Genomic DNA, 17,200 nt, shown 5'->3' on the forward strand with positions numbered 1-17,200 from the left:
CTGCTCAAAGATTAATATAACCCTTTCCTCCTACATAGTCCTCAATTTTTTTAAATCATTCATATGCCTATCTAAGTTTTCTAAATGTCCCAAATGTATCTTCCTCTACCACCTCTGGCAGGGTGCTCCATGCATCCTGTCTTTTTTTTTAAAAAAAAAATTACCTCTAACTACCCTGTTATTTTCTTCCAGTCACCTTAAAATTATGTCCTCTGGTATTAGCTATTTCTGCCCTGGGAATAAGGTAGCCACTCGACCTTATGCCTCTTGTACACCTCTATCCATTGCTTCTCACCCGTCTTTGCTCCAAAAAATATTGCCCCAGCTTGTAAGATAAGTTCTCTAATCTAAGCATTATCCTTAGAAATCTCATCTTCTCTCTCTCTCAAAATGTCCACATCCTTCCTATAATGAGACAACTAGATCAGAACAGAATATTCCAAATGTGGTCTAACCAGGGTTTTATAGAGCTGCAGCATAACTTGAGGCTCTGGAGCTGAATGCCAATGAAGGCCAACGCACCATGTGGCTCCTTCAGCCTTGGGGCTGTAAATAAAATACACCTTGAATGTAGAAATGGCTCATTTTGCTTGAATTGCTATCATCTACAAAAACAGTTAATCTAATCTTTAACCTGTCTATATAATCAATTTCTGATCTTATCTCAGCAGTCTGCCACCATCCCCACACTCTGTTGTATCTCCCATTCATTTCTTCTAAACTTGTTTAATTTTGTTCCTCTTCCCCTTGACCAGTACCCTTCAATTATTAGAGAAGGTCATTTTCTGACAACTGCATCCCAAATCACTTAGTCTTAGAAATTTCCCTGTACTTGTGAATTTACCCTGCATTTCTTGCAGTGTCATCATGACTTTTTTTGTTTAAACACACCTTGCCATTCTAGCATGTTGGTTCTTTATTTTTTGGTTTACTCTATACTTTGAAACACTATTACCAGCAATTTTGAACAAGTCTTTGCCCAACTTCTTCCTATTTTAGAGGCATCAACTTGTACAGCTTGGAAACAAGCCAATTGGCCTACCACCTCCATGCCAACTAATGGCAACTACCAGTTCTAAATATAAGGTATTGGTACATTGACTCAGGTGCTTGTTCAGATACATCTTGAATGCTGTCAGTGACTCTGCTTCTGCTGTAGTCTCTCTGGCAGCATGTTTTGTGTATTTGCCACTCTCTGGGTGGAAAATGTCCCCCTTGTATCTCCCATATTGTAAGTCTATGTCCTCTAGTTTTATCTGTCTCTGATGGGGTGGAGAAAGATTCCTGATCAACGTACACAAAATGCCAGAGGAGCTAAACAGGTCAGGCAACATCCATGGAAATGAATAGTAGTTGACATTTTGAGTTAAGACCCTTCTTCAGGACTGAAAAGGAAGTGAGATCATGTCATAATAAAAAGGTGGGAGGGGAAGGAGACTTGCTCAAAGATGATAGGTGAAACGAGGTGGGTTGGAAAGATTCATGCATTTCACTTTCTATGCCTCTCATTATTGTGTAGATTTCAAACATATCTGCATTTAGCTTCCTCCATTCTGGGGAGCAACAAATTTTGCACCTCTGGTCTCTCCTCATAGCTGAAACATTACATCCTAGGTAATTTTCTGGTGAATCCCATGTGCATCTTCTCTAGTACAGTCACATCCTGGAGCAAAGTTTGCCTTGTATGTAATCTCCTGGCTAATGAAACCTAGTATCCTTCATGCCTCATTAACCACATTACCTTTCTGCATTACTACCTCCAAGGATCTTTGGATTTGTATCTCAAGGTCTGTCTATTCTTCAGTACTCCCAAGAATTCAGCCATTCATGTATGTTCAACCTTCTTTAGTACTCCCAAAATGTATCACCTCACATTTACCTGAATTAAACACCACCTGCCATTTCTTGCCCGTTTTACAAACACATCAATATCATCCTGTAACCCAATACTTCCCTCCACACCATCAACATCACCACCAATCTTCATATGAAGCCACGACATCCAAATTATTTATCCACACAGTGGATTCTGGTTAATTGAGCCTTCGGTTCATCAGAGCAGCCACTTATTTATAACTACTCATAAAGAACAAAAACTAGTCGAGAAAATAGGATTCCCTTCATCTTTTGGGGACAATATGCTGCTTAATTGGGATAGGACACCGTTACCAAACAGTTTCTAACTAGAGTCAGTAACTTGGACTTGTGTGGCCGTTAGACTATACTGTGCTGACAGCAAACAGCTTTTAAATGGTGTCATTTGCATGTGTTTGTATTTAAAAAGCAGTGAGTTTTGTCACTGTTAGTTGGGAAATAAACAGTAAGGCAATTGAAAACCTGTTGCTCACTACTGTTTCAAGCATTCAGGTTTGGAGGTGTCAGAACAGTCGGGAGTAAGTTATTTTGTTCAGTCCCTTCACCAGACTGGGGAGTAAATGTTGAATTCAGATCGAGTTTGAGGAGTACAGTCCTGATGTAGATCAACAGGATTGTTTTTTTTTGAAGGATATCAGTTTGTAGATTCTTACTGTTGAAGGTTTAAAGTTTCAACATGTTGACTTGTTTTCTGCAGCATCAGTTTTCCTTGGATCCTGAGCCCATTGCCATTAACTGTACGGCTTTCAGTCATAATGGAAATCTGCTGGTGTCTGGAGCAGCTGATGGCATCATCCGACTCTTTGGTAAGGTTGACCTTTCCACGGATTTAGGCTCTGAATGCTTGGTTCCAAATGTTTTTGCTGTAATTACTTGATTCTGCATTTGGTTAGATCTGAAAATAACACTGAAACTACAATATCTGTACACCCAGTTGTCTGGTCTTCAGCTGGGTGAAGGTCTACTGGGGTCCAGATTTATGGACACTGCTTCACTCTAGTATCTTGTGAACTGCTTGCACATTGATAGCTCAGCTGGGGTAAAAGCTGATGATCTGCGTAGAGCCCATCTATTCCAATGCCCAAGATTCAGGATCCTAAAACCAGTTTCATCACCTCAGCTTGCTTGAATTGAGTAAGTACAGACCAGACTCAAACTGCAAGGTGCTGGAGAACCTCGGTGGGTCAGGTAGCATTTATGGATAAAAATGCTTCACCTGAGCAGCTAAACACTAGCATTTTGTGTGGTGCTTCAGATTCCAGCATCTGCGGTCTCTGGTGTCTCAGGGATGAGAAACCTGCAGCTTAAAGAACCTGAGTATGAGGGAGGGAGTTGAGCAGTGAGGAATGCCTGACCTGTGTTTTGAATTTTGTTTCCCCTTACTGATCTGAGCGGAAAATTAGGTGGGGGTACCTGACTCAAGCAATCAGCTCTACCTTGGTATTCATGGAGCTCTCCGTTTAGTCACTGCTTGAGTTGCAATTCCCCAAAGCCAGGTACTACTTTAAACCTTTTTCAATATGAGAAGATTTCTGAAAAGCAAAAAAAAACTGGAGACTGGAGATCTAAAATGAGGACAGAAAATATTGCCGAGACTCAGCAGGTCAGGCAGCATCTTCAGGGGGTGGGGTGTGGTGGGGGGTTGGGGAGAGAGAAAGGCTGTTCTAGGTTGATGACCTTACATCAAATCTGAGTGTGTGTCTATTTGTATGTTGCAGACATGCAGCGGTATGACTGTGCTATGAGCTGGCACGCACATTCTGGTGAAGTTTATTCCGTGGAGTTCAGCTACGATGAAAACTCTGTTTACAGCATTGGTGAAGATGGAAAGGTATTGGAAATATTGTTAAATGCGGTACTACACAGTATTGGAGAGAAGGCATCAGTGACTATACCCACAGGGATCATGAGAGGGGGGAGGAGCTTCCTTGGCATGTTTAATGGCAGTGGAGTTGGAACTGTTTCCCTGTAGTAATGTTCTCGTCACAAGAAAAAGTGCTGTGAAGCTAAAAATCTGTTGACCTTTATCAGAGCAAAACTTTCCTTGCATCTTGGTGCCTGACGGGAAATTTGTTGACAATAATTTACTCAAAGTAAACAGCTTTAACCAATGCTGTTTCTCCTGAAATGTTATTGTTTAAAGAGTTAATTGTAAGTAAAATGGGCAGTACACTAATTTAACAACATCCTTCCTCTTGTCTATATCCTTTTCCATAACTTTCTTAAATCTAAACAAATTGTACTCACTACCATAAAACTGTTGTCCCACTGGTTAGTCCTTTTGCTTGCTCAGCTTAATTTCCAAAATTTAAATTTAAGTATTATAGCCTGTTTGTTTGGCTTGCTCTGTGTATGCTAAAACAAATGTCTTGAATAGAGTTTTGGAATTGTTTACTAAATGTATTCAAGTTACTAGTGTGAATTCCTCTGCCCTCATTTTTCTTGAAAATATATTTGATCATCATTTTGGTCTTCACACTTACAGCGTCAGTTGATAGCCATCACTTGGATCTTCCCTTCTTATATTTGTGATGCCAATCCTGGTTATTGGCTGGCATTTTGCTGAGCCTCCCATTTTATGAATGGTCCCTGCCTGTGAAACCAAGGTTTACACTCCCCCACATCCCCCCACCCCTACCACCTATCCTACACACAACTATTTTGTTTTGACAAGTTGTAATAGTGCTCCAATGGTGCACATTTACTTTTAAGGATTAGGTCTGAGAACTTTTTTTTTGCACTTAACTTTCCATTAGTGTGTCTGTGTAACTCCTCATTTCAACTAGCAAGTGTTCAGTTTTATTTTGCAGTGTGAAGATGTATGTACCATCTGAAGAAATGCAGCTATTAACATCTCTGACTGATTTATTTTTGATTTCTTGGGCCAATCCAGTTCATACAGTGGAATATTCATAAGAGTGGAGTCAAGGTTTCAGAGTGTGGGGTGCAGTCGGATGCTATTGGCCCATTTGTGCTGTCCGGTTACAGTGGGTACAAGCAAGTGCAGGTGCCACATGGAAGACTGTTTGCCTTTGACTCGGAGGGACACTATGTGCTGACCTGCTCATCCAGTGGTGGAATTATTCACAAGGTAAGACATGGGCCTCAAGCATTTATGATGGAGGAGGTTGGTGCATTTTCACACCCTCTGCTTTCTCTCTCCTATAGGAAGTGCTATTTATCTTAAAGTTGAACACTGCTGTCACTTTTTATAAGTCAGTGTGTTAAGAGTGACATTAACAATAGAATTTTAAGCTAACAATTTGATAGTGTTTCTTTTATAATAGGGTTTGAACAAGGAGTTGAGCCTTCAGGAGTGAGGTTTTTCCTCAGGATAGAAGTTGAAACTCCCCTAAAATGGTGCAGCTGCCAGGAATTCACCATGTGATTGATGGATATTTACTGACAAGGGCCCTGGAGGTGGAATTTATTCACAGAATAGTTATAAGACCATAAGACAAAGGATCAGAAGTCAGCCATTCAGCCCATTGAGTCTGCTCTGCCGTTTTATCATGAGTTGATCCATTCTCCCATTTAGTCCTACTCCTCAGTCTTCTCACCATAACCTTTGATGCCCTGGCTACTCAGATACCTATCAATCTCTGCCTTAAATACACCCAGTGACTTGGCCTCCACTGCCGCCCGTGGCAACAAATTCCACAGATTCACCACCCTCTGGCTAAAAAAATTTCTTCGCATCTGTTCTGAATGGGTGCCCTTCAATCCTTAAGTCATGCCCTCTCGTACTAGACTCCCCCACCATGGGAAACAACTTTGTCACATCCACTCTGTCCATGCCTTTCAACATTCAAAATGTTTCTATGAGGTCCCCCCTCATTCTTCTAAACTCCAAAGAGTACAGTCCAAGAGTGGTCAAACATTCCTCATGTTAACCCTCTCATTCCCAGAATCATTCTAGTGAATCTTCTCTGAACTCTCTCCAACGTCAGCATATCCTTCCTTAAATAAGGAGACCAAAACTGCACACAGTACTCCAAGTGAGGTCTTATCAGTGCCTTATAGAGTCTCAACATCACATCCCTGCTCCTATACTCTATTCCTCTAGAAATGAATGCCAACATTGCATTTGCCTTCTTCACCACCCTGCACAAGGACTCCCAAGTCCCATTGCATCTCAGAACATTGAATTCTCTCCCCATTTAAATAATAGTCTGCCCATTTATTTCTTCTACCAAAGTGCATGACCATACACTTTCCAATTCCACAATGGAACAGACTTGGGGAACTGGTCTGCTCATTTCACTGTTCAGCGAAGCTCTGACATTGTTGCTTCTATTGCTATAGAGCAGTTTCAGCAAGGCAGGGAGTTGGGCTCTGATTTCCTAGTCCCTGTGTGTTAATTGTGTCTCATGATGTGCATTCCATAGTGTCATAGTATCATGGGATTGTGTACACACTGATGCCCAACATCCAGTTACTCAGTTAAGGGGGTCTGATACCCATCAGTTGTCATATTATAGGGCCTGCCACTTCTAACACAGTTTAGTATGTGGTGGGGTCATTTACACACTATGAAACCCATCACTCTCTGATCTAATGCAATGCAGTTGATGCATACTCTTGACACTCACAACTTCAGTCACTCCGTGAAATGGGGTTGAGTTACTAAACAATACGTGAGAAATAGGAGCCAGACTGGAACAAATAGCCCTGCTTTCCTTTTGCCCTTTGGTGGCTGTAGTTAAACTAATTGTTGGTCCCAGCTCTACTTCTGTCCCTGATAGCTGTAATTTCTCCAAAAATTGATCCATCATAGCATTCAGGGAAAGAAAATTACAAAGATTTCCAAACTCTGGCAGAGGAAAGTCATCTGTTTGAATCTTAAATGGATGTTCTCCTTCCTGACACTAATTCAAAATTCAGTAATTCAGACCAGAATCTTCCTACCCTGAAACTAGATTGCCTACTATCAGCAGCATACAACTGACTACAGATTTAGTCCAGATTGTTTCCTGGGACAAATCGGGAAGTATGACTGTAACTTGCTGTCCTAAGTCCTTCTTGCAACCATGACATCTCTTGGTGACATCTCTTGTAGCATTGCTGGGTGATGTGGACCACTTTGTCCAGGGTGAATATTACTGGCCACTCTAAGGGGAACCCTATTAATCCCATAGTGCTGGTCCAGGATCCTGGTTTGTACCTTTGCTTTTCCCCCCATCCTCACCCCATTTATTTCTTCTGTGACTTGAGAGGAGGCCATTGTGCCTATGGTATACTGGCTGCTGGTGTAATCACATACACCACCTCCCCCACCCCACTCCCTATTGGTTCTGATATCCAACCAAGTTGGGACCAACAATTTACAGCATCCTTATCTTTGGGATGTAGGAAGGAACCGGAGCACCTGGGGTAAATCCCATGTGGTTGTGAAGAGCGTGCAAACTGCACACAAGACAGCATTGGTCAGGATTGACCCCGGGTCACTGAAGCAGGACCATCTGTTGTGCTTGTATCCACACACACCACCCAAATATCCAGCTGTTCTGCTGAGCCCATGACCCTCTGATGCCATAACCTTTAATTCTATATCAGAGTCCTGCCTCCAATCTTTGTTAGAACTTCAAATTGCTCCCTTTTTCTTTTTAAATCTTTTTATTATATTATTCAAAAATAACACAAGTACATCGAAGTAACAACACTTACAATGCCTCAAGGAAAAAAATTATCTTAAAGGTTGAACATCTTGTGAATTAAAAAACCCTACTAAGCAAAAAAGTGGGGGGGAAAACCATTAGGGGTACAACCCTGGAGCCATGCGTCATACAAAAAGCTTCTAAAGATAAACATCAAGCCGCCAGCAAAAAAAAAATATATCAAAAAAATTTACAATTAGATCGTGGAGAAGATCTATCAATTAGCTCAAATGATAATAATGAGCAAATGAGCCCCATCTTTTCTCAATCAAATAAAGGTTCAAAGGTTTGACTTCTAATTTTCTCCAAACTTAAGACACGGCATCACTTGAGAGAACCATTGTGACAAAGTAGGAGCTGATATATCCTTCCACTTCAACAAAATGGCCCTCCTAGCTATCAATGTAACAAATGCAATAACATGTTGGTCAGACACAGAAATACCGTGGATATTTTGAGGGATTATTCCAAAAATCGCAGTCAATTTATTAGGTTGTAGGTTAGTTCTGAGTGCTTTAGAAATTGTTGAAAAGACTGACTTCCAGAACTGTTCCAGTATAGAACATGACCAGAACATATGTGTCAATGTAGCTATCTCAGTTTTACATCTATCACAATAGCTATCAACATTGGGAAATATTTTAGAGAGCTTCTCCTTCGTCAAATGGTAACGATGTACAATTTTAAATTGAATCAGTGAATGACTAGCACAGATCGAAGAAGAGTTAACCAGCTTCAGAATCTGCATCCAATCCTCCCATGTAAAAGTCAAATTGAGTTCCTTTTCCCAATCCTGTTTAATCTTAAATAAAGGATGCTTATCCCATTGTAATAATAAATTATAAATTCTTCCAATAGAACACTTCATCGAAAGGTTCATACTCATAATAGTATCTAACAGGTCAGCCTCCAATATGTAAGGAAAATTACTTAAATATTTTTGTAAAAAATGTCTAACTTGAAGGTATTGTAAAAAGTGTGAATATGAGAGAGAATATTTATCGACTAATTGTTCAAAAGACATCAATCTGCCTTCTTTAAATAAATCCAAAAAAGAATTAATACCTTTATTTTTCCAAAGAAAAAAGATTGGATCACTCAAAGAAGGTTTAAAAAAAAGTAATTACAATAGATTAAACTACAAAGTTTAAATTTTTTTAAGATTAAAAAAAATTGCGGAACTGGAGCCAAATTTGTAAAGAGTGCTTAATCACAGGATATAAGTTTAAATTAGCAACTTTAGCTAACTGTATAGGTAAAGCAACTCCCAATAACAAGGTTAAATAAAACTGTTTCACAGCTCTCAGTTCCAGGTCTACCCAAATTGGCTGATCATTCCTATCAACCCAACATAACCAAAAGGACGTGTATCGCAAATTACCAGCCCAGTAATACATTCTTAGATTAGGCAAAGCAAGACCTCCATCCTTTTTCAAGTTTTGTAAATGACACTATTATTATTCCAAATAAAAGATAGAATAACAGAATCAATCTGATCAAAAAAAACTACTTAGTCAAAAAAACAGGAATATTCTGAAATAAATATAAAAATTTTGGTAAAATCATCATTTTAACTATATGAATATGACCAACAAGTGAAAATTTAAGTGGACTCCATCTACTAAATAAATACTTCATAAAGTCCACTAAGGGAACAAAATTGGCTTTATAAAGACCCTTATTTTTTCAGTAATTATAACACCTAAATATCTAAAAGATTCCGTAGCTTTAAAGGGAATATTATCATATATAGAGACAGATTCATTTAAAGGAAGCAATTCATTTTTACTAAAATTTATTTTATATCCTGAAAAATCTCCAAATTCGTTAAATAATTTTAGCAAAGCAGGAATAGATTCGTCAGGCTTAGATATATAAACCAATAAATCGTCAGCGTAGAGAGATCCTGTGCATGGTCTCATTCACAAAAATCCAATGAATATTTTTGGCTTCACGAAGAGCAATGGCAAGGGGTTCTAATACTAAATGAAATAACAAAAGTCTTAATTGACGACTTTGTCTTGTCCCCCGTGATAGCTGAAAAAAAGGAGACTTACAGTTGTTAGTGACAACAGTAGCAAGAGGAGCTTTATATATCATTTTAATCCAATTATTAAAATTAGCACCAAAACCAAATTTTTCTAAAACATTAAATAAATATTTCCATTCGACTCGGTCAAACGCTTTTTCAGCATCCAAAGATGCAACCAACACATTGTGGAGTTTACAAAGAGAGCGAATATATAATGTTAAATAGTCTCTGAACATTTGAAAAAAAAGTGACCCTTTATAAATCCTGTTTGATCTTTAAAAATGATTTTACCCAAAATACACTCCAACTGATTGGCCATTATCTTTGATAGTATCTTAGCATCAACATTCAGTAATGAAATAGGTCTGTACGAGGTACAATCAGTAGGATCTTTATCCTTTTTAAGAATTAAAGAAATAGAAGCCTCATAAAAAGTAGAAGTTAAATCACCTTTCACAAAAGAATCTTTGAACATCTCCAACATATATGGAGAAAGTAATTTTCCAAATTTTTTAATAAAATTCTACAGGATAACCATCAAGTCTAGGGGCTTTACCAGATTGCATTGAATAAATAGCTTTATGAATTTCGGATTCAGTAATTTGGGCATCAAGAGTTTTTTGATCCTCAGCAAAAATTTTAGGGAAAGCAATCTTTTGTAAAAAAGCATTCATTTCAGAAGAATCTACTGGACATTGAGATTTATAAAGTTCAGTATAAAAATCTTGAAAAATCTTATTAATTACTTCATATTCCTGAGCCAGGGTACCATCCTTTCTACGGATTTTCAAAATTTGCCTTTTGGTTCCAGCCGTTATTAATTGAAATGCAAGCAGTTTGTTATTTTTATCTCCAAACATATAAAATTGACTGTTTAACTTAAGCAAATAGCCTTCAATTGGATGAGTTAATAATAGGTTATATTGTGATTGAAGTTCCATCCTTTGTTTAAATAAATCAATATTAGGGGAAGTTGAATAGATATTATCTAAATCTTTAATTTGTTTTGAAATTTTATCTAATTCTACTTTAGTCTGTTTTTTTTAAGTTTAGCCGAATAAGAAATAATCTGACCACGTAAAAATGCTTTAAATGTATCCCATATAATTAATTAGGATGTACCCCCTATATCATTAAAAAGAAAAAACTCTTTTACCTGGTTTTCAATAAAACTGACAAAATCAGAGTTTTGCAGTAAAGTCTGAGACATGCGCCATGGTGGATGGGCAAGAATGACATCATCAAATTCAAAGAACAAACTCAGAGGCGCATGATCAGATATAGCAATAGTGTCATATTCACAGTTTTTAACACTAGGCAAAAAGTGGGGATCAATTATAATATAATCAGTCCTCAAATATTGTTTATAGAAAAAGGAATATTCTCTGTTATCGGGGTGCAAGTGCCTCCATAATTTGATCAACCCAAAATCGATCAAAAAGGAATTAATAAGTGACATGGAGTGATTTGGAAGCCACTGATTAGTTGAGCTCTTGTCAATCATAGGATTTAAACAACAGTTAAAATACCCGCCCATTATCAACATACATTCATTTAAATCAGGCAATAAAGCAAATACATTTTTTAAAAAAAAAGGATCATCTAAATTAGGAGCATACAAGTTGACCAAAACAACTTTTCTAATACAAATCACTCCTTTAACAATTAGAAATCTACTATTAGAATCTGATTCAATATCCTCTTGAATAAATATATTGGATTTAATAAAGATAGACAAGCCTTTAGTTTTACTCTGAGAAGTAGAGTGGAACTGCAAGCCATTCCACCATCCAAAAAACCTATTTTGATCTCCCGCCCTGATATGCGTCTCCTGAGCAAAAATTATATCAGGTTGGAATTGATTAATAATTTGAAGTCTTTTTTCGTTTGATAGGATGATTCCAACCACGTACATTCCAATTTATTACATTAATCTGTTTAAATGCCATACTATAATTTTATTCTAATTTACTTTATACATGCGCAGAACACATACCAATACGGGATGATCAAAAATTGCGATGATGAAGAATACAACCACATAGAAAACACGCATGCTCCGGAACCACCCAGTGGGTAAAAACTCCTGACTCTAAACCCACCCACCCTCCCAAAAGCCTGACAAAAAGGCAAGCGAACTAAGATAGAATACAAAGCCATGGACCGCTCTGTCGGTCTCCTCTCTCCCTCCCCCCAGCCAGCACGCAAAAATAAAATGACCTTGCAAGAAAGACAGTAAAGTCTCAGCAAAGGAAAGTATTTACATTCCATCTATTAAACAAAAAAAACCAAAATAATATAATCTCTTAGAGAGAAAAACCAGCGCCATCTTAAGTTTAACCTTAAATCTCTAAAAAAAACTTCAAATTCGATTATAAGACGCTATAATAAAACAGAGGAAAAAAAGGTTAACGGTATATTTAACCAAAATAAATTTACAAAAATATTAATTAATAATATCATAAGTAATTAAACCCTCCCAAATTTATATGTATAGGAAGAAACCCTATTAACTACCAATTAACTATTAATAAACAACCAATTAGTTAATTAAGAAACAACAAAAAAAAAAACCAAATATTAGATGAAAGGAACAAATCCCTTTATCCTCTTTTCTCAGTCAAATATCTGAATAGCCATTTAAACAGTCAAACTTGAACCATAAATCTTCTTTCCAAAAAAATCCTATAATATGCAAGAATGAGCAAGTGTTCTTACCTTCTTTTATTAATCTTTCAATGAAATCCAAATAACCTTCATATATCTTTTCGAAATGTGAATAATATACAGATAATCAAACAACTCTTCAGATAGTTCATTTGGTAGTGGCATCAGTAGCAGCGGCAGGTATAGTCTGAACAAAGTCCAGAGCGACTTTTGGATCAAAGAATGTGCAAGGAGGAGAATTAGGAGGAAAAACTTTAATTCTTGTAGGGTAACGCAAAGAGGGAAACAATTTCTTATCATATGCTTGTTTAATTACCAAAGCAAATCTTGATCTTTGTTCCATTACTTCTTTCAGATAATCTTCATAAAAACAGAGCTCAGACTCCTTGAATCTAAAAACTCTCTGTTCTCTTGCCTGTTGCATTATTTGATCTTTAGTTTTAAAGTGATGAAAACGAACCAGAATGGATCTTGATCTACTTGAGTCCTTAAATTTCGAAGTAAACACTCTATGTGCTCTTTCTATAGCAGGTGGCTGTGATAAAATAGTAGGAAATAGAGTATGGAAAGGCTTACCAAAGTAAACTGTTAAATCTCCATCTTCAGCTCCTTCTTGCAATCCAACAATTGTATGTTCTTTTGAGGAGAGTTAGTTTCCAGGTCTATAATCTTATTTTGATATCTTTCCAAACGGGTTGTAGTTTCAGACAATTTTTGCTTAGTTAACTTTCAGCTCCTCTTCATGTATAATAACTTGAGTTTCCACATTTTTAAGTTTTCCCAGAAATTACTTCATTTCATTATTATTCTTTTCCAGTTGGTCTTTAATTGGCCCATTCTGATCTTGAATTGAATTCAGTGTCCGAACGATATCTTCAGCCCATGATGGCATTTCATCAGATCTCTCCTTTTCCATTACCTTTGTCACTAGGTTCAGACAGATTCTTCCCACTCCTCGTAGACATAGACATATTACTCCCCTTCAAGAATCAGCAATTAAAACTTTTAAATTCAGAAGTTAAACTAGGGGGAGACAGAGAAAACTAAGAGCAGCACAAAATTACTGCTACTCCATCTACAGACAGGCAGTCTCTCTCTCTCCCTTTTTGTCAGAGCAGCCCTCCCCCTCAGCTCAGCATGCACTCTTTCACAAACTCTTGATATAGTTCCCCCTCAACTCCTACCCAGATATTTGCCTAAAGTTTATAGGGTGGATAAGAAGGTATATGGTGTGTTGGAGATGGGAGATTGAGTTCAAGAGCCATGAGGTAACGTGCAGCTCTACAGAGCTGGTTAGATCACACTTCTAGTATAGTATTCAGTTCTGGTCACCTCTTTATAGGAAAGGTGTGGTCACATTAGAAAGGGTGCAGAGGAGATTTATCAGGATGCTGCCAGAATTAGAGAGCATGTCCTCTGAGGATAGGTTTCTCTTTGGAGCAAAGGAAGATGAGATAGGCTTGATAGAAGTGTACAAGATGATTAGAGGCATTGATCGTAGATAGCCAGAGACTTTTCCAGGGTAGAAAAGGCTAATACCAAGGGTATAATTTTAAAGTGATTTGAGAAAAGTATAGAGGGATGTTAGAGATCAGATTTTTTTTACACTGTGGTGAATGTGTGGAAAGCCCTGCTGGGGGTTGTGTTAAAGTCAAATAGATTCTTAATATTTGAGATCTACATATGGTGTATGGATGAAAGACAAATGTGGGACTATTTGGGAGGGAAGGAGTAGATTGGTTTTAAAGTAGGTTATAACGTCAGCACAGTATAGTGGGCTGAAGGGCCTGAACAGTGCTGTGCTATTTCCTATTCTGCTCTTTAAATTCCACCTCCACCAGTCCAACAGTTAGCTTTGATTTGGTCCCTCCCTATCATTTAACTATGATTGGCCTGTGAGCTCTACCTCACTATACCTCTTTTGCAGTATTTATTTAATTTTAATGTAACTTAGTTCTTTTTTAATGTCTTGCACTTTGCTGCTAGATTTCACAATGCCTGTCAATGATATGACACCTGATTCTGATTGAGTAGCAGTCTCTTCAGTCCTTCTCGTGGCACCCCTCCCACTCCACACCCCAAACACAAGACATCTCCAGTTCCGTCTGTCCCACATACCCACTGTTCTCTCTCCCCTCAATTTACACCCCTGTTCCCCTGCGGTCCCCATGAAGGCAGCATCAGAGGGTTGCCGGTCCACCAAATGCCTCTTGGAAAGGAGAGCTGCCCACACTACAGATAAGCGACACTTGGTAGATTCTGCAGGGGCTTCATACTTTGATTGCAATAGGTGAAACAGTTGTCGTTCCAGCACACCCTGTGGGAATTCTGTCCAAACTATTTGTCTGCTCTTACATACTCAGTTCATTGAAAGCAACAGGATAGGTTGAGTAAGTAGTTTTGTGAAAGTATGCTGGAATTTGTAAGAGTGAAAGGCCCGGAAGTGATGGTAAACCTGTAAAAAGTTGATCCAGGAGTAGGTGATGTTCCCGACAGCACTTGTTGATCCCATTAACTTTTGTGTCTTGCAGCTGACCAACATGGAGCGAGCCATGGAGCCCTGCCTATCACTTGGAGGTCATCGAGCTCCTGTAGTTACTGTTGATTGGTGCACAGCAATGGATTGTGGGACTTGCTTGACAGCATCAATGGACGGAAGAATAAAGCTGACCACTCTGCTGGCACACAAGCCATAAAGTTATGGCCCATCTGGACAGGAAACACTGTTGTGCCTCCCTAAGAGAGATTGTTTCAGAACCTGTGGGCGTTACAACGTTTCGATTTGTATTTGAGGGTTCCACTCATGAAATGGTTCCAAGTATTGTGCTAAACTCTCTCTAGCCATATGGATTAATGCTGTATTTAACAAGTTTTTTAATGGAAAAAAACCATTCCTGCTATTGTTTAATGTCTTAACAACATTGCATTTAAATCAATTTTAAAATAGCTAATTCTGGGAATCCTAAGCATGTGGGCATTTTGCCCTTGTTTGTACAGTGTAATTGCCTTCTGCATGAACAGCAGGGTATTCTACATTCTGGATTTCCCTCTCATTTACAACTTAAGGTACAACTTGTGCCTGAGGATTATGCAGCAGTTGTTCCTTTTCTTCATGCTCCAGGGGGTGTGATCGCTGATGGGTCTGAGCCCCAAGTTCATGGTTATTGTTTGACCTTTGTAACTGCTAGGTGCTGCACTTCTCTGCCCAGCTTCTGGAAGGGTACAAGTTAAACTGCTGTGGCAGGCACTTGCTTTGTAGCTTCACATGTAACGGTGGGCAGCTAAAATGAATCCAAAGTGTTATATGAAAGCAAGGAATTGTTAAGAATGTTCAAACAAGCCACTTGTATTAGCATCATGCTAAATGCCTTTGAATGCAGAGATGTAAACTGGAAGAATCTGTCAATAGCTTTATCTGGCAAATTTAGTAACAGTTTGAACTAACATGGCTGTCTCAAATTTGGACAAGTTGGTGCTTCATGCAAAGAATACAGGAAACATGCATATCCCAACTCCAAATGTACCAAGCTTCAGGTCAGATATTTTCCTTTCTAAGGAGTTGATTTGTATTCTTGTGTCACAGTAAACATTTGGAATACTCATCTTGGCTAACGCTCTGAGATCCATGATTATTGAGTTCTGAATCTGCTTTAGCTGTTCTCTTGGGTGTTGTAGTAATACTTTTGTAAATGCTTTGCATTCTGTGATCTAGCTGAATTGCATAACTCTGCATTTGGGTAACTTCAAGTTGTAATATTGTGATCAGAGTTGGAAATCCAAATGATTCATTCACCTATTTAACATTATTTCCACATTTAACTTTCTCTCCCTCAACTTTTACAATTTTATATTTCCATCACTGCCTCCTGCTAACATTTCCAGTGAACTCGGCTGTGTTTTTCTTTTCCAGCCTCTTTCTGTCAGCACCACCAGCACTTATTTCATTCAGCATGCTGCTTTCCAGCCAGACCTAAATGTTCCTCTTGCTTCCACCCTGTCCCCTTTCCCTGCAACTTTTGTTTCACTGAAAACGTCTTCCAGTTCTGGGGGATCTTGGTATGGAGTAGACGTGTGTCTCGGGGGCTGCGCCTACCTTCACCTTTTGCCTCACCCAAATATCAGTTAATTCTTATTTTTTAAATGACTGAAGTGAGCTGTAACGGGCTGAATAAAATGACAAAGCCAGGTAAAGGGAAGAAACAAGAAAAGGGCGCAGGAGAAGATGATTCTGGCGAGGGCTCCGTGAAACTAGCGGGCCCGGGAGAAGCTAATGCTGGTAGCGCCCCGGTCCCAACTACCATAGAAGTCCTTGTGGCGGTAAACAAGCTGTACAGTTTGGTAGACGGGAGACATGCTGAGCATCATAAGTCAATCATGAACCTAACAGCGGCTCTAGCCGAAGTCAGTAAGTGCGTTTCTTTAATGGAGGGTACTGCTGAAGCATATGAGAGGCGAATTGAAGAGTTGGAGCGGCAGCTTCATAGCCTAATATCCCAAAACTCACATCTAGGGACTCGCCGTCAAAACATTCACATCAGCGGGGTTCGGGAGAAAGCCGAAAACAATAAGCCGATGTAATTTATAGCCACATTGCTTCCGAAGTTGCTGGGGGAAGAACAATTCCACCAGCCGATTGAAGTGGACCATGCCCACCGGCTAAAAATGGCAGGACAAGAGCTATTATTGCTAGGCTTCACCACTGCCAGGTTAAAGAGCTGGTGCTACGGCTGTCTAAGAGAGCTCCGCTGCTATATGACGGGCACCCTGTGTTCATATACCTGGATTTAACCTCGTCAGGATTTTCAGAACATTAAGGAGAAATGCAAAGCCAGGAAAATTTGGTGTGGATTCCGGTACCCAGCGAGGTTTATGGTCACAGTTAACAACACCACCAGTACATTCAGCACTGCAGCCGTAGCTGAGGAGTTCCCGAGCCGAGAAGTTAAAGATTGGCATTATGACACTGTAT

General features: G+C 38.9%; 1 protein-coding gene across 4 annotated transcripts in view; it reads left to right on the forward strand.

The window, feature by feature from the left end:
• wdr91 (WD repeat domain 91) overlaps positions 1 to 15,833 on the forward strand; it is a 48,774-nt gene extending 32,941 nt beyond the window's left edge. For all 4 annotated transcript variants that reach the window (XM_073058917.1, XM_073058914.1, XM_073058915.1 and 1 more), the window contains exons 12-15: positions 2,573 to 2,681; positions 3,594 to 3,706; positions 4,769 to 4,966; positions 14,763 to 15,833. In XM_073058917.1, the coding sequence (XP_072915018.1) occupies positions 2,573 to 2,681; positions 3,594 to 3,706; positions 4,769 to 4,966; positions 14,763 to 14,927 (585 nt within the window). In that variant the 3' untranslated portion in view covers positions 14,928 to 15,833. The remainder of the gene's footprint in view (positions 1 to 2,572; positions 2,682 to 3,593; positions 3,707 to 4,768; positions 4,967 to 14,762) is intronic.
• Positions 15,834 to 17,200: the final 1,367 nt, after the last annotated feature.

Source organism: Hemitrygon akajei, chromosome 10 (genome assembly GCF_048418815.1).
Source record: "Hemitrygon akajei chromosome 10, sHemAka1.3, whole genome shotgun sequence".
Lineage (NCBI taxonomy): Eukaryota > Metazoa > Chordata > Chondrichthyes > Myliobatiformes > Dasyatidae > Hemitrygon > Hemitrygon akajei.